Below are 23,495 nucleotides of genomic sequence, written 5' to 3'. Positions count from 1 at the left end.
GCACCTCCTCCACTGGATGAATTTGTTCAACAGAAGAGCAGCAGTGGCAGGGCAACTAGGGCAGCCACCAGGGGAGACTGTGTTGTACAGTACAGACATAGTAAATTTAGCCAAACAGTCTTCTCAGTTCGGGCCTCAAATTATTGGAACTGCCTTCCACACAAAATCAGAGACAGCACCAGCTATCAGTTATTTAAAACAACACTTAAGAGATGGATTAAAAACAATCAAAACTGCACTCATTAATAGCTGTCTTAATTCATTCTAGGCCATTTGTATTTATTCTGTCTTTACTCTTTTGTAATGTGTAAGTTGATGATGTGTTGACCTGCCGGGGGACTACGGACGAAAATTAGCTTTGGCTAACTCCGGCACATTTACGTTTTTAGTGTATGTTTACATTGAGAATGTTAATTAATGTGCACTGTCCCTTTTCAAATAAACAAATAAATAAAATAAATATACAGTTGTCTCTGTCACCATGTCCAAACGTTTCTTAGTGAAAATATTTTGATCATTGGGAGATTTGGTTTATTCATTTTCTGAAGTAGTGCTCTGCAATTGCTGTGTGAGAGAATGAATGAGGACATCTGTGTATTAAATTGCCTTCTCTTAATCATAATTTGTACATGCCTCCTTTTCATTGGCCAACCTTTACATTCTGCTCCCATAACTTATTTGTATGCTAGCTGCACATAACTATTGCCTGTGTGTGTGATTTTGTTGTTTAAATATATGCTAATTTAATTGACTGGTTGATTTGTTTCCTTCCCTTAGGAATGTGCGGGCCACCTGGACCTCAGCAAGCTGATTTCGATCTCAATGGATGGTCCAAATGTAAATTTTAAGTTCTTTGAGCTGTTCCAGGCGGAATATGCTGACCTGTACGCTGGTTCTCAGCTCATATCTGTTGGTAGCTGCGGGTTACACACTGTACACCATGCCTTTAAAACAGGCTTCTCATCGTGGCAGGTGGACAAGATCCTCAGGGCCTTGCACACATTGTTGCATAATGTTCCCGCAAGACGAGAGGACTACGAGAAGACCACCAGGTCTACCCGCTTCCCGTTGGCATGGTGTGGGCACCGATGGCTGGTAAACCTGCCTGTCGTGATACGAGCGTTGGATATCTGGTCATCTATGCTGGTGTACACCAATGCTGTGAGGAGAAAGGAGCTTCCAAATCCTGGCACTGGGAGCTTTGCTGTAATCGAAGAAGCCCAGAAAGATCCCCTGACTCTACCTAAGCTGCAGTTTTTCAGGAGCATCGCCCAGCTATTTGATCCGTTTTTAAGGAAGTACCAGACTGAGGAGCCGGTGATGCCTTACCTAGGCAAAGATCTGGCAGAGTTGATCAAGGTAATGCCTTTTCTAATGAGCAGAACATTATTTAGGAAACTGTCATGAAATGGATGTATGGATTTTATGATTGCATTATATTGATTTTGAGAGTTTTGGTGTGGTTATGATGCCAGCCCACCGACCCACCCCATTACACCGCCAGCTCAAAAGTAAAGCATTATGTAGGCCTGTAATTAAACAAATACAGTTGTGAACAAAGACACATTCACAGCAAATCTACAACAGTCAAAATGGTACACAGTATTTTGCAAAGTAATTATGTAATTGAAATGTTTCTTTTGTTATCGTCCAACAGAGTCTGATGCGTCGTTTCGTGAAACGAGAGGTTCTGCAGGACATCACCACAGCCCAGCTTACCAAACTGGACATAGGTGACAAGAATATCTTGATGCCGGTGCACTGTGTTGATATTGGCTTGGGTGCTGAGGAGGCCCTCAAGGTACTAATAGCTTAATGTCAAAGATTATCAGGGGGAAGCCCATGTGTACAGCATTTTTGCTTACATTCCTTTCGCATTTCTCTGTACAGAACAGCAAAAGTTCAGACCTCAGGATTCTTGAATTTAAAAGGGACTGCATGCAAGGACTCTCAAGCATGGTGAAGAAAGTACAGGAGAAGAGTCCTCTTAAGTACAGTACCGTTAGGCAGATGGATTGTCTAGACCCCACAGTGATGAGCAGTGATCCAGACGGCTGCAAGGCAAAGATGAAGGGACTTGTGCAGACATTTCTGCTCAACAGGCAGCTGGCAGGAGGAGTTTGTGCTGGTACTAGGAGTTCTAGAAAGGGCTGAGGAAAATTATGCGTGCCACTTTCAGATAATCTTGTATATTATATTTAGCATCTGCATTTAGCAACTGATCAGTATTTATTGTATGTCAAAATATGATCACAATATATTTGAGTGTAGATCTCTTAAGTTAGGTTACTCCAGCAAATCATTTCCATGCACCCGTTTTGTGTGGTTTAAAGACTGTACCCCCACAGAGCTGTAAGGAAAGCCACAATGGTGATGACTAAATGGAAGCCATAAGTAAATTTATTTTTACATCTTTTTGTCTCAGGGGACACCATTCTCCAACAGTTCGATGCTGCGTTGTCTGTGGAGTGCAGGCATGAAGATTTCATCTCCTTCAAGCCAATGCAAAAGAGGCTAGATGTCTTCCTTCATGGCTTCATCGGCAAGGCATACCCAGATCTTTGGGCGTTTTGCAAGACCCTTTTACTGCTTTCTCATGGTCAGGCGTCTGTAGAGAGAGGCTTCTCAGTGAACAAAGAGATCGAGACGGAGAATATGCAAGAAGAAACATTGGTTGCACACAGGCTTGTTTACGACTACGTTGCAATACATGGGGGCGTTACCAAGGTTCCACTTACACCTGACCTAATGAAATCTGTCATGGCTGCCAGGTCACGGTACCGTGTGCATTTGGACGAACAGAGGAAGAAGAAGGAGACAGAGACACAAGGGAAAAAAAGGGCACACGCGGAGGAGCAGTTACAAGACCTGAAAGTCAAGAGGGACAGTCTACATAAAGTTAATGAGAGCCTGGGCAAAGAGGCAGATGAGTTGGCAGAGCAAGCAGAGGGCAAGGCTGGGAGCAAAATGGCACATCTGATTTCAAAATCAAATGCTCTGAGGAGGGCTGCCAAAGACAAGCTCTCCCAGTTTAAGGTTCTGGGGGATGAAATTGCCACCAAAAGTGCAGAGCTTAAAAGCATGTAAATAATGTAAATAATATGTTTGTTTCATTGACAATAAATGTAAATTGACGGCAATCTGGCTTTGTTATTTCTTTTTTTTTAATACTTCGTGAAGGTCTTAAATTTAACCCATGATGGTCTAAAAAAGGTCTAAAAAAGTCTAAAATTGCACTTGTTAAAACCTGCAGACACCCTGACTGCCCCCTTTTCAGACCCAGTCTACTTCAAAGCAGCCGCCTTGGATCCAGCCTTTTCTCTGCTGTGGGTGGAGCACCATGTACTGGTCAATCGTGACATCAAGGCAGAGGTGGCTCAACAAGTTAAAGGTAAATATTATTGACTTCAATGCAACTTTTTTTCTCGTAGTCTGATCTTATTGACAGCATCAATAGTTGCATTTTTCAGTCTAACACTGTATCACCAACACCAATGGTAATAAGGGCTCTTTTGTTTCTGCTGTTAAATGTTTTTCCAGAATTGATCCTGCAAGATGCTGCAGAGACTGAGCAACCTGTGCCTCTGGTTGATGAAGAAGAGCAAGAGGACCTTGGACAAGGAGAAGGGCTGTTTGCTGCATACCATAAGAGGCAGAAGAAGGATGTTGGGACCACTCCAGCACTACAGCTAAGTCACTACCTAGACACAGCCGAAGGACAGAACGCCCTTTGTTCTGGGGACTGAACATGAAGTCTCTTACGAGAGGCCACCAGAGTCTTGGCAGTGCCTGCCTCTAGTGCTAGTGGAGCGAGTTTTCAGCCATGGTGGCATCATACTACGTCCCCATCGTGCACAAATGACTGACAGACTTTTGGCCAATTTGATCTTTTGCAAATGCAATGTAGCATAGGGCCCTGACATAGAAAAGCACAACTCTGTTCATTGTCATGTTCATGACTTGAGACTTGTCGGTGTTGACTTGGGACTTGACTCGGGAGTTGCTTGTCTTGACTCGGGACTTGACTCAGGACTTGAAAGCAAAGACTTGAGACTAGCTTGTGACTTGCAACACAAATACTTAGTCCCATCTCTGGTTTAAGCGCACAGCCTTGTGGGGTTCCTGTGTTTAGGATGAGGGTGGATGATGTGTGCTTACTGATTCTGACTTGTTGTGGTCGATTTGAAAGAGAGTCCGTGATCCATGAACAAAGAACCAAGGCCAAGGTGGTCCAGTTTGCTGACCAGTTTTTGAGGGATATCAGTGTTTAATGCGGAGCTGAAATCCACAAAAAGCATCCTCGCATAACTGTTTGGTTCTTCCAGGTGTTGCAGAGCGGTGTGGCCGATGACAAACTGATTTCCAAAAAAGAAGAAGCATAAGCTGTTTGCCACCCGCCCTTAAACAACAAATGAAGAACAAGAAGAAAACACAACAAAACAAACAACATACAAGAAGAAAAAAGTTAGTATGGCGAGTTCAGATAACACACAGGAGCTAGAAGACCCACCTGCTTCTTTTAAATCAGCTGTTTGGAAACATTTCAGGTTCTCTGTGCACTACTACAACAATGTAGTATGAGTGGTGGATCGGACGAGTACGGTGGATCGGACCAGGACGGTGGATCGCACTAGGACGGTGTGTCGGCGTTGTTCGACAGAGGTGCTAATGGTAACACGTCAAAAATGCTAAATCATATCAGAAGGCATCACCCAGAAATCCATTCCAGGAGTAAAGCCAAATGAATATTACTTAGAAGTAATATAATAGTAACATATCTTAAATGCATCTACTTAACTATACCTGAGTTAATGTACAACTCAACAAAAATGTAACTACATAACAGAGCTAACACGTAGTTCATGAGAGATAAAAATAGATCAGACAACTAATGGTGCAAGAAGCTACATAGCAAATATTAAAGAAGTGCTTTGAACATACAGTATGTTGAGTGGCAGACTCAAGTCCACATCCTGAGCTAGCTAGCATTTGTTTGAAGCACAAGGCAGAGAACATATTATATCTCCCCTGGATGTGTGTGTGTGTGTGTGTGTGTGTGTGTGTGTGTGTGTGTGTGTGTGTGTGTGTGTGTGTGTGTGTGTGTGTGTGTGTGTGTGTGTGTGTGTGTGTGTGTGTGTGTGTGTGTGTGTGTGTGTATGTGTGTGTGTGTGTTTGTATGATCAGAGCTGACATTGACATACAGGTCTTCTGCTCTGAGATGAATGAGAGGGCAGATTGGGTTGAAGCTGATGAAGTAGCCTGATGCTCATTAGCTGTCCACTGATAGGCTGATGGATGCTTCAGGATTTTTAAGGCGACGCACTCGTGATGATGAATGGGCTGTTTTTAAGCAGCACCTTTCTCTCTCTTTCTCACTCTTTTTGATTTCCCTCCCCCAGAGCAAACTACACCTTTAGTGTGTATTGAATTATTGAAGGGCTTTGTGTGTGCGATAAATTAAATGCGCATCAAAAGCAGAGTACATTACGGTTCAGGTTGACTTTGCTGGCTTTTGATTGGCTTATGCTAATTGGGGAATACATTTTCAGACAATTAGTAAAGAAAAAATCTTCAGACCAGTTAGTGATGAAGTATCCATGGGAACGGCCCATGGACAAATAACCAGATGTATAGATGCAAGGCCAAACCTGTTGGGTCCCTTTGCTTATAAAAGTGCTATTTGGGGCTTTAAGGGCCACTGGAGTTGTGGTGCCCCAGGGCAGTCTCTTACTTAGCCACATTCATAATCCACCATTCAGTTTGGCTCAGTATCAACTCCAATTTGACATTATTCAAATGATGAACTAAAACGCACACACTGAATTATTAACCTTTTTCACACAAAGAGCAGACGAGTAGCAGATAATAAAAGCAGTATGTTTGCACCTAAGAAACTATTCAACTCAACTGTGTTCATATAGCCCTTTCCCCACACTCCTGCCCAAAGCACTTTACAGAACAAGATCAAAACAACACAGAAAGATAGAATTAAAACAAACAACAACCATCTTACTTTTTTACACCACACCTGAGCTCCATGTGTGTTAAGTCTGTGTGTTCCCGTTTCAGTGTCAGGTTGTCTGCTTTCCTTGAGTTTTTTCACCATTAGTCCCTTGCTCACACAGTGGAGGGTCTCTGAGGCCAATTTTGTTCGGCCCCACTGCGCTAGCCATCAGCGCTAGAAAACACAGGAAGTGAGACGAAACAAGATACATTTAAAAATAAAATAAACTATGAATACAAAAACTGAGATCCTAACAAGATAAGATAAGATGTACCTTTATTAATCCCTGTGGGGAAATTTAAGTGTTTATGCAGCAACAGAGAAGAGGAAAAACAGTACAGATTCACACAGGGATATGAAACACACATTTCAAATAAGAAAAATACAAATTCTAAAAACTAAAAAAATGATATATATATATACAGATAAGTAACGAGAGTACTGTTAAAAATATACACATGTATGTGTTCAGAAGGAGAGTGCAGGTCAAAGTTATTGTGCAAAAGTGCAAGAGTGCAGGCTTAAAGTGCAGTCCAGGTTATTGTCAGTGAGTCACATGGTTAACCCCTTGTTGTGCAGCCTGATGGCTACAGGTACAAAGGAGTTTCCTAGGTGCCAAAGGCAGCCTTTATACATTTAGGATCAGTTAAACAGAGCAGCTTCTAGACCCAGCTACTAACAGGTCTTCAATACAGCTGGTCACATCTCTCCACACTGAGTCAGCCAGGCCGCTAAGATTCATCCATCCATCCATCCATCTTCTCCCGCTTATCCTTCAGGGTCGCGAAGGTAACAGCTCCAGCAGAGAGCCCCAAACTTCTCTTTCCCTGGCCACATCAACCAGCTCTGACTGGGAGATTCCAAGGCGCTCCCAGGCCAGCGAAGAGATATAATCCCTCCACCTGGTCCTAGGTCTACCCCCTCGGTCTCTTCCCAGCTGGACATGCCTGGAACACCTCCCTAGGGAGGCGCCCCGGTGGCATCCTCACTAGGTGCCCGAACCACCTCAACTGGCTCCTTTCAACGCGAAGGAGCAGCGGTTCTACTCCGAGTCCCTCCCGGATGACTGAACTTCTCACATTATCCCTAAGGGAGATGCCAGCCACCCTGCGGAGAAATAAGGTTTCATTCCCTACCTGGAGTGGACAGGCCATCGGTTTCCTGCTGAGAACCATGGCCTCAGATTTGGAGGTGCTGATCCTCATCCCAGCCGCTACACACTCGGCCGCGAACCGATCCAGTGAGTGCTGAAGGTCACAGACCGATGAAGCCATTAGGACCCCATCATCTGAAAAAGCAGTGGTGCAATCCTTAGCCTTCCAAACTGCAGACCCCCTCCCCCACGACTACGCCTCGAAATCCTGTCCATGAATATCACAAACAGGATTGGTGATAAAGCGCAGCCCTGGCGGAGGCCAACCCTTACCGGAAATCGGTCCGACGTGCTACCGAGGACCCGGACACAGCTCTCGCTTTGGGAGTAGAGAGATTGGATGGCCCTGAGTAGAGACCCCCTCACCCCATACTCCCGCAGCACCTCCCACAGTATCTCCCTGGGAACCCGGTCATACGCCTTCTCCAAATCCACAAAGCACATGTAGACCGGATGAGCATACTCCCAGGCCCCCTCCTGGATCCTTGCGAGAGTGAAAGCTTGTCTGTCGTTCCACGACCAGGACGGAAACCGGATTGTTCCTCTTCAATCTGAGGTTCGACAATTGGCCAGACCCTCCTTTCCAGCACCTTAGAGTAAACTTTCCCGCGAAGGCTGAGTAATGTGATGCCTCTTTAATTGGCACACACCCTCTGATCCCCCTTTTTAAAAAGAGGAACCACCACCCCGGTCTGTCACTCCTTCGGTACTGTTTCCGACTTCCACGCAATGTTGATGGGACGTGTCAACCATGACAGTCCCTCAACACCCAGAGCCTTCAGCATTTCTGGCCGGATCTCATCCACCCCCGGGGCTTTGCCACTGTGGAGCTGTTTAACTACCTCAGTGGCTTCCCCCCGTGAGATTGGAATTGATCCCCCTTCATACTCCAGCTCCGCCTCTAACATAGAGGGCGGAGTTGTTGGATTCAAGAGTTCCTCAAAGTGTTCCTTCCACCGCCCTAACACACTATCAGTTGAGGTCAACAGCGTACTGTACACAGCTTGGATGGTTCCCTGCTTCCCACTCCTGAGGTGTTAGACGGTTTTCCAGAACAACTTTGGTGCCGACCGAAAGTCCTTCTCCATGGCTTCTCTGAACTTCTCCCACACCCGCTGCTTTGCCTCGGCCACGGCTGAAGCTGCTGCCCTTCGGGCCTGTCGATACCTCGCAACTGCGTCAGGTGGTCCCACGGATAACATATCCCGGAAGGCCTCCTTCAGTCGGACGACTTCCCTGACCACCGGTGTCCACCAGGAGGTTCGAGGGTTACCGCCCCTTGAGGCACCTAAGACCTTGAGACCACAGCTCCCCGCCGCAACTTTGGCAATGGAGGCTTTGAACACCGCCCACTCTAGTTCAATGTCCCCAGCCTCCACAGGGATGCCTGAAAAGCTCCGCCGGAGGTGTGAGTTGAAGGCCTCCTGAACTTGGGATTCATCCAGACGTTCCCAGTTTACCCGCACTACACGTTTGTGCTTACCAGGTCTGTCCATACGCTTCCCCTGCCACTCGACCCAGCTCACCACCAGATGGTGATCAGTTGACAACTCCGCCCCTCTCTTCACCCGAGTGTCCAAAACATGCGGCCTCAGGTCCGATGATACGATAACAAAATTGATCATGGCATCAAATTCACCACGTTGCTTTTTCGGGCTGCGCCCGGCCGGGCTCCGTGGCCAGCCCGGCCACCAGACGCTTGCTGACGAGTCCTCCTTCTGGGCCTGGCTCCAGAAGGGGACCCCGGGCTTCCTCCGGGCCGGGTATCCTCGCTTTCATGTGTGTTTGTCATGAGGTATTTTGAACCAATCTTAGTCTGGCCCCTTATCTGAGACTAATTTGCCATGGGAGACCCGACCCAGAACACAAGGTTCCAGACAACACAGCCCCCAGGTCCATCGGGGCACACAAACCTCTCCACCACGATAAGGTGCTGGTTCTCGGAAAGGAGGCTCCACTCCAGGTAGGGAATGAAGCCTTACCCCAAGTGAAGGAGTTCAAGTATCTCGGGGTCTTGTTTTCGAGTGAGGGAACAATGGAGCGGTTGATGAGGCCAGGGAAAGGAATGTTTGCAGCAGGGGTTTTGGCCCACTCCTCCATACAGATCTTCTCCAGATCCTTCAGGTTTTCGGGGCTGTCGCTGGGCAATACGGACATTCAGCTACCTCCAAAGATTTTCTGTTGGGTTCAGGTCTGGAGACTGGCTAGGCCACTCCAGGACCTTGAGATGCTTCTTACGGAGCCACTCCTTAGTTGCCCTGGCTGTTTGTTTCGGGTCGTTGTCATGCTGGAAGACCCAGCCACGACCCATCTTCAATGCTCTTACTGAGGGAAGGAGATTGTTGGCCAAGATCATGCGATACATAGCCCCATCCATCCTCCCCTCAATACGATGCAGTCGTCCTGTTCCCTTTGCAGAAAAGCATCCCCAAAGAAGAATGTTTCCACCTCCATGCTTCACAGTTGGGATGGTGTTCTTGGGGTTGTACTTATCCTAACACGGCGAGTGGAGTTTCGACCAAAAAGCTCTATTTTTGTCTCATCAGGCCACATGACTTTCTCTCATTCCTCCTCTGGATCATCCAGATGGTCATTGGCAAACTTCAAACGAGTCAGGACATGTGCTGGCCTGAGCAGGATTTTAATCCATGATGGCGTAATGTGTTACTAATGGTTTTCTTTGAGACTATGGTCCCAGCTCTCTTCAGGTCATTGACCAGGTCCTGCCGTGTAGTTCTGGGCTGATCCTTCCCCTTCCTCCTGATCATTGATGCCCCACGAGGTGAGATCTCGCATGGAGCCTCAGACCGAGGGAGATTGACCGTCATCTTGAACTTCTTCCATTTTCTAATAATTGCGCAAACAGTTGTTGCCTTCTCACCAAGCTGCTTGCCTATTGTCATGTAGCCCATCCCAGCCTTGTGCAGGTCTACAATTCTATCCCTGATGTCCTTACACAGCTCTCTGGTCTTGGCCATTGTGGAGAGGTTGGAGTCTGTTTGATTGAGTGTGTGGACAGGTCTCTTTTATACAGGTAACAAGTTCAAACAGGTGCAGTTAATACAAGTAATGAGTGGAGAACAGGAGGGCTTCTTAAAAAAACAGGTCTGTGAGAGCCGGAATTCTTACTGGTTGGTAGGTGATCAAATACTTATGTCATGCAATAAAATGCAGATTAATTACTTAAAAATCATACAATGTGATTTTCTGGATTTTTGTTTTAGATTCTGTCACTCACAGTTGAAGTGTACATATGATACAAATTTCAGACCTCTACATGCTTTGTAAGTGGGAAAACCTGCAAAATCGGCATTGTATCAAATCATTGTTCTCCCCACTGTATATATTATTTGGTTTTTTGTATACCCCTTTATCTAGGCCCTTACTCCCCCTTTTTTTCTAGGCCCTTATCTCGTCTCATCTTTTTATGTTATATTTTCATGTTTATATTCACACTGTGGGACTGCAAGAAACGGTATTTCAATTTTCTGTATGTATAACACATGTGGACATTTTGACAATAAAGTGGACTTTTGACTTTTTAACTTGAAGTTTTTGACCACCTAAGACAAGCTTTGTTGAATGCTCCCATCCTGGCATATGCTGACTTTTCTCAACCTTTTAGGTCAGGGGTATTCAAGAAAACTATGAGAAGGTCCAGTTCAAATACATTTCCTCAAGCAGAGGTCCGGAACATCATATGTCTATTTGCAGTATGACGATATCGGAATAAATTGTGTTTAAAAAAATAATAATACAGGTTAAAATCATTTCAAAGAAGTTTATTAGCACTGAAACACAGGATAACCTTGTGAGGCTGCAGTTTAAATAAAAAATAACTAAATTATGTATTCAAAAATAAAGAAAGTGCTTAAGAAAAAATAGCAGCTTCAGTTTCCTTTTGATTGAACAATCTCAATATTTCTCCTGAACAAAACATTCTCAAAACATGTTAACTATTTTATGTATTCAAAAACAAAGAAAGCGCTTAAGAAAAAATAGCAGCTTCAGTTTCCTTTTGATTGAACAATCTCAATATTTCTCCTCAACAAAACATTCTCAAAACACTTTAACTATTTCTCTTACAGATTTCTCTCACATCTGTCTTCCCCCCTATCATTTCCCCTGCTCAGTGTGAGAATTGAGCTTTGGCTTGCCCTGCCAACATTTTAAATCTGGGCTTGAAGGAGGTCAAGGCCATTCTCATGCACATGTGCAGATGCTCATTGGTGAGCGTGGAACGATATTTTGTTTTTATTATGTTCATTGTAGAGAACGCTGCCTCACAGCTGTATGTGGAGCCGAACATGGTCAAGATAAACAGGGCCACTTTTTTCAGATCTGGGAAAGCTGTCTCAGAAACCATCTGGAGCCAGAAGTTGGTACATTCGGTTCTTGCAAACTGCTCTTTCAGGGCCACGTCTGCCTGGAGGTCAATCATTTGCATCTGGAGAGGCCCAGAGTTTGCCCACTTGAAGTGATGTGCGACATCATTTGAGAATGCTCTGACATCAGTGATGAGAAATGGATTCTGTATGAAGAGGGTGAGCTCCTCTCCAATGCTGAAGCTATCAAAGCGTTTGCTGAAGTTTTCAATCAACTTGTCAACAAAGTCAACAAAAGAGGAGACATCTCTATGGCCCTGCACCTGTTCTTTCACTTTTGGGAAGTGTGTGTAGTCTCCTTGCAGATCTTCTTTGAACAGCTGAAGTTTTCGTTGAAATGAGCGGACAGCTGTCATCAGATCACAAATGGAATTGTTCTTTCCATGCAGCTGCAAATTAAGCCCATTCAGGTGTGACATGATATCAGCCAAAAAAGCTATGATATCCACGTTTTTCTCGTCATTTAGAAAGACAGAAAAGTTTGCTGCTTTCTGACTTTCCAGTTGTTCCAAGAAAGCTGTTACTTCACGTCTAATTGACCAAAATCGCTCTAGCACCCTGCCTTTGCTGAGCCATCTCACATTGTTGTGGAGCAAAAGATCATCAGAGTTTGCATTAACCTCTTTGAGAAATTCCCTGAGCATGCGATGCTGACAAGAAGAAGATGCCCTGAGAAAGTTTATGATTTTCATCATTGTCTTCATCACCTCAGCATACTCATCTGACAGGGCGGAGCAAAGGACAGCCTTATGAATAATGCAGTGGTAAGAGATGAGGTCAGCGTTGTCTTGTTTCAACCTTGCCACAGCTCCCTTTTCTCTCCCTATCATGGCAGGGGCTCCATCAGTGGTTATTGATGTGACTTGTTTTGGCTCTATTCCTCGCTTTGATAGCATTTTCTTAATGGCCAGATAGATGTCTTCTCCTTTGGTAGTGGTCTGCAGGGGAGTCAGGCCTAAGAGGTCTTCACAGAACTCATTTTTCTCCCTGTTTAAGAATCTTATGTTAACTAACAGCTGAGCATTGTCAGACACATCAGTAGATTCATCCACAGCCAAGCCTACACACGGTGCCTTAGAAATAGCATCTTCCAGCTGGGACAGTGTATCTTGAGCTAGTATCTCACTTCTCCTTGTGGCTGTGTAGGCTGACAGGGGTATTTTCTCTATTTTGTCACAGAGGTCATCTTTTTCTTTACCATCAAGTAACGCCTCTGTTATTTCAGTCATGCACTCTTTGACAACACTTGCATCTGTAAAGGGCTTTTTGTGTTTTCCTAAAACCCAAGCAACACGGAGGGAACATTCATTTGCACGCTGTTGTGCGCTGAAAGCACGGCTTAATACCCTGGTGGACTGATCATATTGGGCAGTGAGACTTCGAATTTTCTGCGCCCGGAGTTCGGACTTAGGTGGGTATGATTGGTCAAATGCTTTGTGCCTAGTCTCATAGTGACGCTTGACATTGGCACTTTTAATAAGTGCCACGGTTTCGGAGCATATGAGGCACACTGGTTTCGTGTTCGCAGGCGGAAGAATGAACATGTATGCATCAGTCCATTCCGTGTTGAACGCTCTATTTTCGGCGTCTACTTTTCTCTTTTTTGAAAGCGCCATAGTGTTTGCACCTCTTCTGACTATAACTCACGCCCTGTATTCCTGTATCATCTCCCTGCGTTTCTCGCTTCAATCGCTTTTCGCTTGCCTTTCACCTTCTCTTCCTTATCACACTGCGAGTATGTCTGTGCCTGGCTGACTGGCTACAAACCTCGGCTTCGGTTTGCTCATTCAACTCGCGCTGAGTTCAAGCTGGCGATTTGATTGGCTAGTTGAACCATGTGGTTAGTATGACTCGCACGCGATTGGTTTGTAGCTTCCAATCCTTGCTCAGTGTAGTGCTGGTAAAATCACTGTTGTGTCAGATAGGGGGAAAAGTAACGCTCCGGTTTAAAATGAATTCTCCCGTCAAAATTAAAAATATTTTAACAATTTATTCCGGGTCCGGATGGGATTGCATTTGGGTCCGTATCCGGACCGCGGTCCGTTGGTTGCGGACCACTGTTTTAGGTTATACACGGATGCCAGTTTTGAGGGACTGGGTGCGGTGCTCGCACAGGTTCCGGGAGGAAAAGAGAGTAATTGCCTATGCTAGCCGCAGCCTCCAACCAGCTGAGCGTAGCGACCAGAGCTACAGCTCCTTCAAGTTGGAGCTGTTGGGCTTGAAATGGGCGGTTACCGAAAAGTTTAAAGACTATCTTCATGGTGCTGAATTTGTTATCTTTACAGATAATAACCCATTGGTCCACTTTGAGACGGCCCGGCTTGGAGCGGTTGAACAGAGATGGGCAGCCCAACTGGCGAACTTCAATTATACCATCAAATACCGTCCAGGTACACAAAACAGAAATGCTGATGCCTTGTCCAGGAAATTGATTGCCTGAGCAGGAAATAGTGGCATTGCATTCTGACCTGGTCACGGTTGAAGGAGATGGGACATGGGAGTAACGCCAAACCAGGGACCCAGAGCTCTCTCAAATCCTACGATGGAAGGAATAGCAACTGCCTAAGCCTGAGGTTGGTGAATCTTTTTCCCTCTTCACAAGGTATTTACTGAGAGAGTGGGACAACATTGTAGTTCGAAATCGGATACTGGGAAGATTGTGGACCCATACGGGTTCTGGACTTGAGGCTTTCCAAGTTATTGTCCCAAAAGAGGGAACAAAGGATGTGTGAAGAACTTACGATGAGAAGATGGGCCACCCTAGCAGCGAAAGAAGTTTGACAACTTTGCGGCAGCGCTGTTACTGGCCGGGAATGACGCGAGATGGAAAGGAATGGACTGAAGCCTGCCTGCAGTGCGTGTGTGCTAAAGCTGGACCTGAAGTGAGGACCACTCTATTACCCATCACCACGTCATACCCTTTTGTAGTTGCAGGGGTAGATTATCTGTCTTTGGGACGCAAAGATGACAGGTACCCCTATATTCTTGTGATAACTGACTTACTCTCAAAGTATGCTTTTGCAGTCCCTACCAAGCACCAGTCTGCAAACACAACGGTCCAAGCTCTGTACAGCGGGCTCATCCAGACATTTGGCTGCAACGGCATACCATCCTCAGGGTAATGGGGCTTGTGAGAGATTTAACAAGACCTTTTTGAAACTGTTAAGTTCCTTAGCAGAGACCAACCAGGCACAGTGGCCCAACCGGCTGCCACCTCTCCTTCATGCCTACACTAATACCATCCACAGCACCACCGGAATGACTCCACACTATGTTGTGTTTGGGAGACATGCAAGACTACAAGTAGACTGGGCAACTGGTCTAAGCCCCCCGGTAGCCACGCACACTGTACAGGGCTGGGTAAAGCAGTACCAAAAAGCACTATGTCTGTTTTGCCACTTTTAGTAGCCATTTTATCTCTTGTTGAAGTTCACATTTATCATTGTTTTTCTTTTTGGCCATTTTTGTTCCTGTTCACCATGTGTTTCATCAAGTGACATTTTGCACTTGGCCCCAGAGTCTCTTACACTTTGGGCCCCTGGTCCTTTTCAGTATGCTTTTTCAGATATCCATTTATGCTGCTAAGAGAGACAAGTAACCAGCTGGTAAAAAAAACCCACCAAGAAGTAAACAAGAGGAAGGACGATTTAACACAGAAAGTAACTCACCAGGAGGACTTCAGGCATTATTAGATTATCTCAGACACATGATCAGAGCGGGAGCTATTGATTTCTGAACGGCGAGAACAAAACGTCTTTGAAATGATGCTCTGATTAGGCCGGTCGACATGATCAGTTCATCAATAACACAAATGAAAATACAATCTCTCCCTCTCTATCTCTCCGGCTCTGACGCTCTCTGTTATCAGTCCTTACCTCTCTCCCTGCTTCTGTGGAAGGGCTCGCTGCTGGATGGATCAATAATGTCACAGACACACTGGATGGTCACTTTCTGAGCAGACAGCATTTGAATGTCACAGCTTCCTTGAGTCTCTGGGGTTCTCACAGGTCTGCTGAACTCGGTTCTTGCTGTGATTCAACCCTGCAGAAGTCTCTTAATCAAACTGGCTGCTGATTGGCTGTACACAGCTCTTATGCAGCAGTATGACATTTAGTAAAAAGTTGATTCAAGTTAGAGTAGATGTGAGAACAATTAACTCCTAAAATGCACAATAAAGTGTTTAATTCATCAACAAAAACCGTGACAAAATGTGTAAGTCAACTTTTGCTTGACGATGAGACAGCACTGTCATTTAACAATAACTGAACAACATGCAATGTCCAGGATCAAAAAGGTCAAGACTAAAATTTAGATATATCCAATCCAACCTGTTTTTCATCAGAAAATAATATGTTTGACTTACAAGACCATGTCATTGGTTTTGGCCAACCTAGATTGATCAATTGTTCACTAGAAAAAGTTCAAATAGCAGCCAACTTTAACACTGGGAGGAAAAGGAAGATATTTTTCACATCAACATGGTAACACATGATTACAACAAACCCTGTTGCTTCTCTCTCTGCTTCACTCTTCAGTACAGCCTACAGCACAGCGGCTGATTAACTTGCATGTTTATGGATTTTTCTCTCTTCTCTCGCAGCTTGACGAGGACTGCTGTTCAGCTTTGTATTTCTGTGCAATCAGAGATTACACTGGTTCAGTTTTAAAAAAACACAAATAACTGATTAATGTGCTTCCTTGCTTTTCTCCTCCTCTTTACTTAAATACAAACATGAAAAGAACTATGTTTCTGTAATAATTTATTTTTTTGTGTCAACCGGAATTGAAATATTCCAGAAAAATGTACACAGACAGACCTCAACACCGGACAGGCGACAGGAGTTCACTCACTAAACGTGAGCATTAGAGCAGGATCATTTATCTGACATGCTTTTGGGATTTGATTTGGAAAAATGATTGATGCTAACAAAGCACTCGAAATGAACTACACCAGTATAGTTGCAGTATGATTAAATATCGCATTCCACAAGCTGGTAAGAGTCCGGTCAATAAAGTGCTTGTTGAATCTGTTCGTGTGAACAAGAGTTACTTGTTTTGTGCAGCTGACTCATGTTGTTGGATCCTGTAAACATTTCTGTAAACGTCTTGCATAAGAGATACTGTATGATTGAAATAAGATTATCTGAATAAATTCAAGTTGAAATTGTCAGAGGGGACTTTTATTGTGGTCAAAATAGGTTTGAACTAAAACAAAATGAAGGACTAAATAGAGTAATCTACCATTCCGACTGTAAAATTACTCCCAGTAACACTTTACTACAGAAACCAAGCATGTTGGGCAAAAATGAAAAAGATAAATTGTTTTCGCACAACATTTTGTATCAGTAAATGATAAAACATTATGCATAAAAACAAAAAGAAAAAACCCAATTATACTGTCTCGGAAACTGCACCGATTTGTCCTCTTGACCATTAGATACTGTACATACGTTCTCAAACACATGCTGTCACGACCTTAATATATAGGATATCTTGTCCAATGGGAGGCCTCACCAATGAGTGATGCTTGGGCTGTGAGCCTTTTTGCCAAAAAATGCAATACAGGTTTAGGCGTAGAGCAAGCTGAGGTCTCAAAATTTTCGCTCACTTTATTTATGCTCTTCTGTATTGTATTTAAACCCAACAGAAAAACTTTGGATCCAGTCAAATCTGCTTTGAAATGATCTCCTCCATTGTACCTGTTCCTTTCTGCCCTGCCAAATACAGTGAAACAATGCTCCCCTTGATCTGGGTATGTTGTGCATATGTCTAGAGATACCAAATACGATATGACATTTGGTCAATGTTAACACAATAAAGACAAACAAAGTGTTGTCCTTCTTATTCCATATGATTTTAACCATTTTCTTTTTCATTTTTGAGAACAAATCTAATGGAGGTGGCAGGGGAATATTTAAAATGCACCAGAGTGGGAGACAAATGTAGTCTCAAGTATGAAGAAGCACTACAATATATAAACCGCAGTGACATACAGTAAGAGGTTTAAAAACTAATTCACGATTTGCAACAACTCGGGTTAACCCAATAAAAAACTTTAATACAATAAACTTTGTAGAAGCATTGTGCTTCAAACTCAAACATTTTTGCAGAGAGGTTGAAAATAATATTAATTAACAGATGTTCAGAGAAACAGAGAGGTCAGGAAAATGATGTGCATACACCAGCTATAAAAAGCCAGTGCATTTTGGTGATTGTATCCTTCAGCACGTCCTACACATCAGAGGGGTGAGGCGCTGCTGGGAGTTGATAAGGCCCATGGTGGGAGAGATTCGAGGCACATATTCTACAAAGATGAAGTTAGAAATGTATTTATTTCTAGATTTAGCCAACATGGAGCTTTTGGAGGAAACAACCTGATATTAAAATGCTTGATTCCAGTATTCCCCACAGAAATCATGCTACTTCATGGAATCATAAATCTGAAACCAACATCATTCATTTCCCATTTGTGGTCAAAGTGACTAATGGTGCGTTCACATCGCACAAGCTTGAAAGCAGCAATGAGTTGTGTTGACTCTCGTCACCCAAACAAGACGCACTCGAGGAGGCCGGGCTTATCTCCATACAGATACCCACCACAATATTAAGATATTTTGCCATGATTTAATTCAATTTGATACCTGTATTTCAATTAAATTAATTTGAATACACATATCAACATGACACCGAAATAATAATAACGTAATAATATTGGTTCGTAAAAAGTTAATGCTTTGACAAAAACAAGACGGCAGGCGAATAACTTTTAAAGTGTGTTTTCTGAGTGGAGCTGGATCGATCAGAATAAGCTAACCTGTAGCTGCTCCATCCACACTCACAACAACGTCACACAGACATAGATGAAGCAGCCGGAGACAGCCTGTGGTTTGTAGAACTTTTCTGTACAGATATGAGGAACTGTGAGCTCTATGTGCCATTGCTCGTTTTCTGATTCAACAACGCCAGTGACGGGAGGCTGGGATCTTCCATTGAGTTTCTTTGCATTGAGTTCAGAAATGTCCGTCCACATTTTCTTGCACTTCCGACAGTTTCAGCAAAATAAATCTCTCTGATTGGCTGTTGTGCTTTAGCAAATCAATCAATGGGAAGGGAAAAAGCACAGGAGGAAGACACACAGTCTCTTTACATGCTTTATCCGGTCTGATCATTCTGATACAGGACATGGCCATGTGGTGAGTGGGCTTGGTGGGAGCTGGTTCCCAAATGCGGCTATGTTTTAATGTGTGATTCACAACAGTAGTGTGAATATCTAGAGGCCTACATTTTCTGGTTTCCCTTTTTAATATATACAGACTGCCTACTGTAAGGGAAAGTCTTACAGCACAAGCCATGAGTTCACTGCCAGTTGGACCTGCCAAAATCTATTTGTTCCTACTTAATATAGTAGACAAAATGTAACCAAAAAGATGTTCAAAACTCTGGATCTGCATTTACATAATGTTCTCCTAAAATAGAAAGAATACATATTTGCTGAAGTACAATACCAGCATTTTTCCAGGTTTACCTCTTCAGATGACTCCACTAACACAGTGTTTTTCAACCTTTATTGAACCACTGAACATTTTTTATATTGGAAAAATCTAGCGGCACACCACAAACCAAAAATATTACAAAATGACACTCTGTAGCCTAATACAGTATATTCAATTACAGTGTAGTTTCTTTATTTACACTCACTCAGTGCGAAACCTGGGCCTGTTTAGATGAACACAAAGCCGATATCCTGGCAGGAATGGAAGAAAGACGCACACAAAGCTCTTCCTCAACATTTCTCAGTCTCTCTCTGTTTTTAGTTTTTATCGCAGTCAGGCTTGAAAAGCTCAGCTCACACAGATATGTTGTGGAAAGCAAAGTCAGAACAGCTTTGTTGGACAGAATGGGGAACTCCTTGGAAGCAGTCAGCCAAAAACTGTACAAAGGAAGATCAGCAAATCTTAGCTTTAACCCACGATCTTGTTTCAGTTCAGTTAGTTCCTCCTGCTCCTGTAGAGACATGTCCTTTCCAACAACTGATGCTGAGCTGTATGGGTCCCTAACCCAGTCGAGACATTCAGTGAAGGCTGAAGAGAAATAAAATGACAACTTTTCCTCAAGAGTTTTCAACTGTTTATCTATTACCTCACACAGTGCAGCAGTGTGATCTTGCCGTTTCTCTGCGAGTGGGAAATCTCAAGATTGGCATTTTGCACATGTTGTTGCCAGAGATGCACCTTTAAATGGAATCTGTTTATTTTATCTGTGCTTGTAAGCAGGTTTTGATTTCGGCCTTGCATCCGGGTGTTGAGTTCATTCAGATGATGAAATATATCTGCCAGGTATGCCAGCTTTGCACACCACTCGTCACTTGAACACAGATTGGAGTAATCGGACCTCTCGTTTGTCAGAAACACCTTAAGTTCCTTCCGCAGCTCATACACACGGGCCAGCACCTTGCCGCGCGACAACCATCGGACCTCCGTATTGAGCAATAGGGCTGTATGCTCCGCTCCCATTTCCTCACACAAAGATGCAAATATACGACTTTTCAAAGGTTCTGTCTTTACAAAGTTCACTATGCGCACAACATCATCCAACACAGGAACTAGTTCTGCTGGTAAAGTCTTTGCAACGAGGGCCTCACGGTGCAAAAAACAGTGCGTAGTAATAAGAGAAGGGTTTCTTTCCTTCACTCTGCTAAGGAAGCCTTTGGTGCGCCCGACCATGTCTGCAGCTCCATCAGTGCAAACACTTGTGCAATTTTCCCACGTAAGTCCTTCCTGGTCAAGATATTCTGATGCGACCCGAAAAATGTCCTCTCCTGTCGTTTTCTCTGGCAGTGTCTTGTAAAATAGGAAGTATTCTCTAATGGCATCTCCATTCACAAAATGCACATTGGCAAATAGCTGAGCATGGCCACTAATGTCCGTAGACTCATCAAGTTGCAATGCAAATTTCCCACTGATGCGTATCTTTTCCAAAACATGACTTTCGATGTCCGTACACATGTCATTAATACGTCTGGCAATTGTGTTATCTGAGAGCGGGACTTTAGCTATGTCTTTAACCGCCTCAGGGCTGAGCATCTTTGCAGGCAGATAGTATTAATGTCTCTGCCACAGTGTGGGACTTTTTTGATTTAGCTACGAGTTCAGCAACTAGGTCACTAGCGTTGAGGGCTTTCTCATTTACCTTTGTAGTTTTTCTCATAAACGTTGCCTGTTTCACTGTGTTTTCACGCAGGCGAACAAAATAGTCCATCGGCTTGTTTAGAAGCGACGGGTGCTTGCTTGGCACCATGGCACTGTTGGACAGCTTCTCCCCACACACCAAGCATAATGGAGTCGGTGTCGTCTCATCCCCAGTGAAAGTAAATCCGAATGAAAGATAGCTCTTGTTGTATTGCCTCGAGCTCACCGTCTTTGCTTTCTTTTTACCACCACTCGTACTAGGGCCTTCATCTGGGTCAGAATCTTGTCCAGGGCCAAGTTCGGAGTTTGCACTTTTCCTTTACAAAAACTTCTCCATCACTGTCACCACGACCTGTCGCAGGCGTCACTAATGCTCTTGTCTCTAAGAAGGAACGAGGCAATTAGCTACCTGTTGCCACCCAGACGAATATGAGATTACTCTGCCAGTAACTATATTACAGCTCAGACACTCCACGATGGCATATCATTTGCAGATAATAATTAATAAATGTAAAAAAAAAAATATTTAAGACTAATGAAGTGCAATTGGATATGTTTTCACGGCACACCTGACGATCTCTCACGGCACACTAGTGAGCCGCAGCACAGTGGTTGAAAATCACAGCACTAACACACACCTACACACACAAACTCACAAGTGGGCTTACATTCCAAACATATAGCAACAGACTTATCACATTGTGTTGCAGATCAAAGACAAACAAAAACATCACACACACACACACACACACTTTTCTCAAATTCAACTTTTCCTCTACACAACCACACACACGCTGTCCTCACACTGCATATACTCTCATTCTTCTCAAACTACACAAACATCCACTTCATCTGCTCTCATTCCTCCTTACCCGCTCTTGCAATATCCATCCTACTAAAACAAAACACTCACCTCTCACACAACGCCTCTCCTCACACACTACATTCTTTTGGAAATAATGAAAAAAAGATGAAATGCATTTGAGAACAGCCCTGTTCCACTTCGACCACTCTCTCCTCTTTGCTCTGTTCTCTCCAGGTCTGCCTCGTCCCACTTACCCTCAGCTTTTGTCTATGTTCCTGAACGTCTGCCCTCCACTTCCTGTTGTTGGGCCTGAGTTACAGTCTACCAAAGCAATGGACCCAACATATCATCAGCTGTGCCATGCAGTGTGTCATTTCACAAACACATAATGACTAATGTAAAATAGCTTAATTTGGACATTACATTCCAAACAATCTGAACATTGGCTTTAGTCTGACCTTGTCTCGTGATTTTTAGCATCTGTTTTACTCCAGGGCTCAACGGTCTTTGTGTTGTCCTTTCATGAACACTTGACCTTGACATCAATGGAAAAAGACATGGAATTATTGTAAGATGTTAATGAGAAATCATAAAGAATTTGTGAAGACAACCACAGTGATGAGAGAACAGAACTTCACTGACGACCGCAGATTATCAATTTAACTCAATCACACCTCTGAAGCCAGATTAAACATTAGAACTACTTCTCCAACATGTCATTGTACATTCATTGTTTATCAATGTGGTTCAGCGGCATTTTACCGCCCACTGCAAGAAGAAGATGAACCTTTATTAATCCCCCTAGGGGGAAATTTAGTTTTCACTCTGTTTTACATGCATATATATATACATTATCCACCAGAGTTGGGTGTAACGCATTACAAAAGTAACAGAGTTACAGTAATGTATTACTTTTTGCTGTTACGCAGTAATATAACGTATTACTTCTGAAATGTGGGTAATATAATACCCGTTACAACTCTCAGTAACACAGTTACAACACATTTTAACCCGAAATGATGTGGTGTTTTGTTTTAAAGAAATCACACACATTGCAAGATATTCCGACACCAGAGGAACAATTGTGCCGGTAGAATAGTAACTCAGTAAGCCTGTTTACTATTGGTTAAGAGGGCTGCAGAAACAGATTCACAATGCAGAGCTGCAGGCTCGGAGAAAAGAAAAGAAAAACACAGGAGTGAGCGCAGGCCGAAGCAACAGAAGGTCACTTTCTCTGGGTCTGCTGCTTGAACCCCGAGAAGTTGAGAGACTCGTGGCAGAGTGTTGAAGATATGCAGCCTCTGTCCTCTGTGGAATCGCCGACTTTTAGAAAGCTTGTCAGCCAAATCCCCGTTAACACACCAATGACAAGGTGAGCTAACGTTGAATAGAGACTTGTTCATATACAGCAGGTTACAGGGCCGTGCAGAGGCTCCACTAACATGTTATTAATGACACACAGAGACGTCATGTTACCGGTATCACATATTATTCAGTCCACTTAAACGGAGCATACATTTAATTTAGATAGCTTTAATTACTGACCTGCAATAAACTACATTTGAGCATTTAGAGCCATACTTTTGCAGTTATTCTGGTGAAAGTAACTCAAAGTAACGCAAAAGTAGTGTAACGCATTACATTTCAGAGACAGTAATAATGTAATGTACCTTATTACTTTAAAAACATAGTAATAAGTCATATGTACTGTATTACATTTTGGAAGTAACTTGCCCATCACTGTTATCCACACAGGTACATTTGTAGTACACACAAAGTTTGACACACTACTTGTTGTTCCGCTCGGCACGCGAACTGGCGACCCTTCATTTCTAAGTCGGAGTCCCAACAGACTGAGCCACTGCCACCCCATGACTAGCACACAAGCAGCTGATGCATACCCGCCATCCCAATAAGTGAATGTGTTTCAGTCTGAATTAACGCTGTTTGGCATCACAAA

The 23,495-nt window shown here is 43.7% G+C and overlaps 1 protein-coding gene across 1 annotated transcript; it reads left to right on the top strand.

The window, feature by feature from the left end:
• Positions 1-472: 472 nt before the first annotated feature.
• Positions 473-3,140, top strand: LOC134879778 (uncharacterized). The gene is made up of 5 exons (XM_063906280.1): positions 473-837; positions 973-1,359; positions 1,658-1,801; positions 1,891-2,128; positions 2,426-3,140. Exons 1-5 carry the CDS (start codon positions 823-825, stop codon positions 3,085-3,087), a joined length of 1,446 nt encoding a protein of 481 aa, XP_063762350.1. The 5' UTR covers positions 473-822; the 3' UTR covers positions 3,088-3,140.
• Positions 3,141-23,495: the final 20,355 nt, after the last annotated feature.

Source organism: Eleginops maclovinus, chromosome 18, assembly GCF_036324505.1.
Source record: "Eleginops maclovinus isolate JMC-PN-2008 ecotype Puerto Natales chromosome 18, JC_Emac_rtc_rv5, whole genome shotgun sequence".
NCBI lineage: Eukaryota > Metazoa > Chordata > Actinopteri > Perciformes > Eleginopidae > Eleginops > Eleginops maclovinus.
Note: the sequence above shows the minus strand (reverse complement) of the source record. Positions and strands in the feature narration are given on the sequence as shown.

Coding starts and splice junctions, on each gene's coding strand:
- LOC134879778 (XM_063906280.1), top strand. Junction 1,360..1,657: donor ATCTGGCAGAGTTGATCAAG/GTAATGCCTTTT, acceptor ATCGTCCAACAG/AGTCTGATGCGTCGTTTCGT. Junction 1,802..1,890: donor GTGCTGAGGAGGCCCTCAAG/GTACTAATAGCT, acceptor TTCTCTGTACAG/AACAGCAAAAGTTCAGACCT.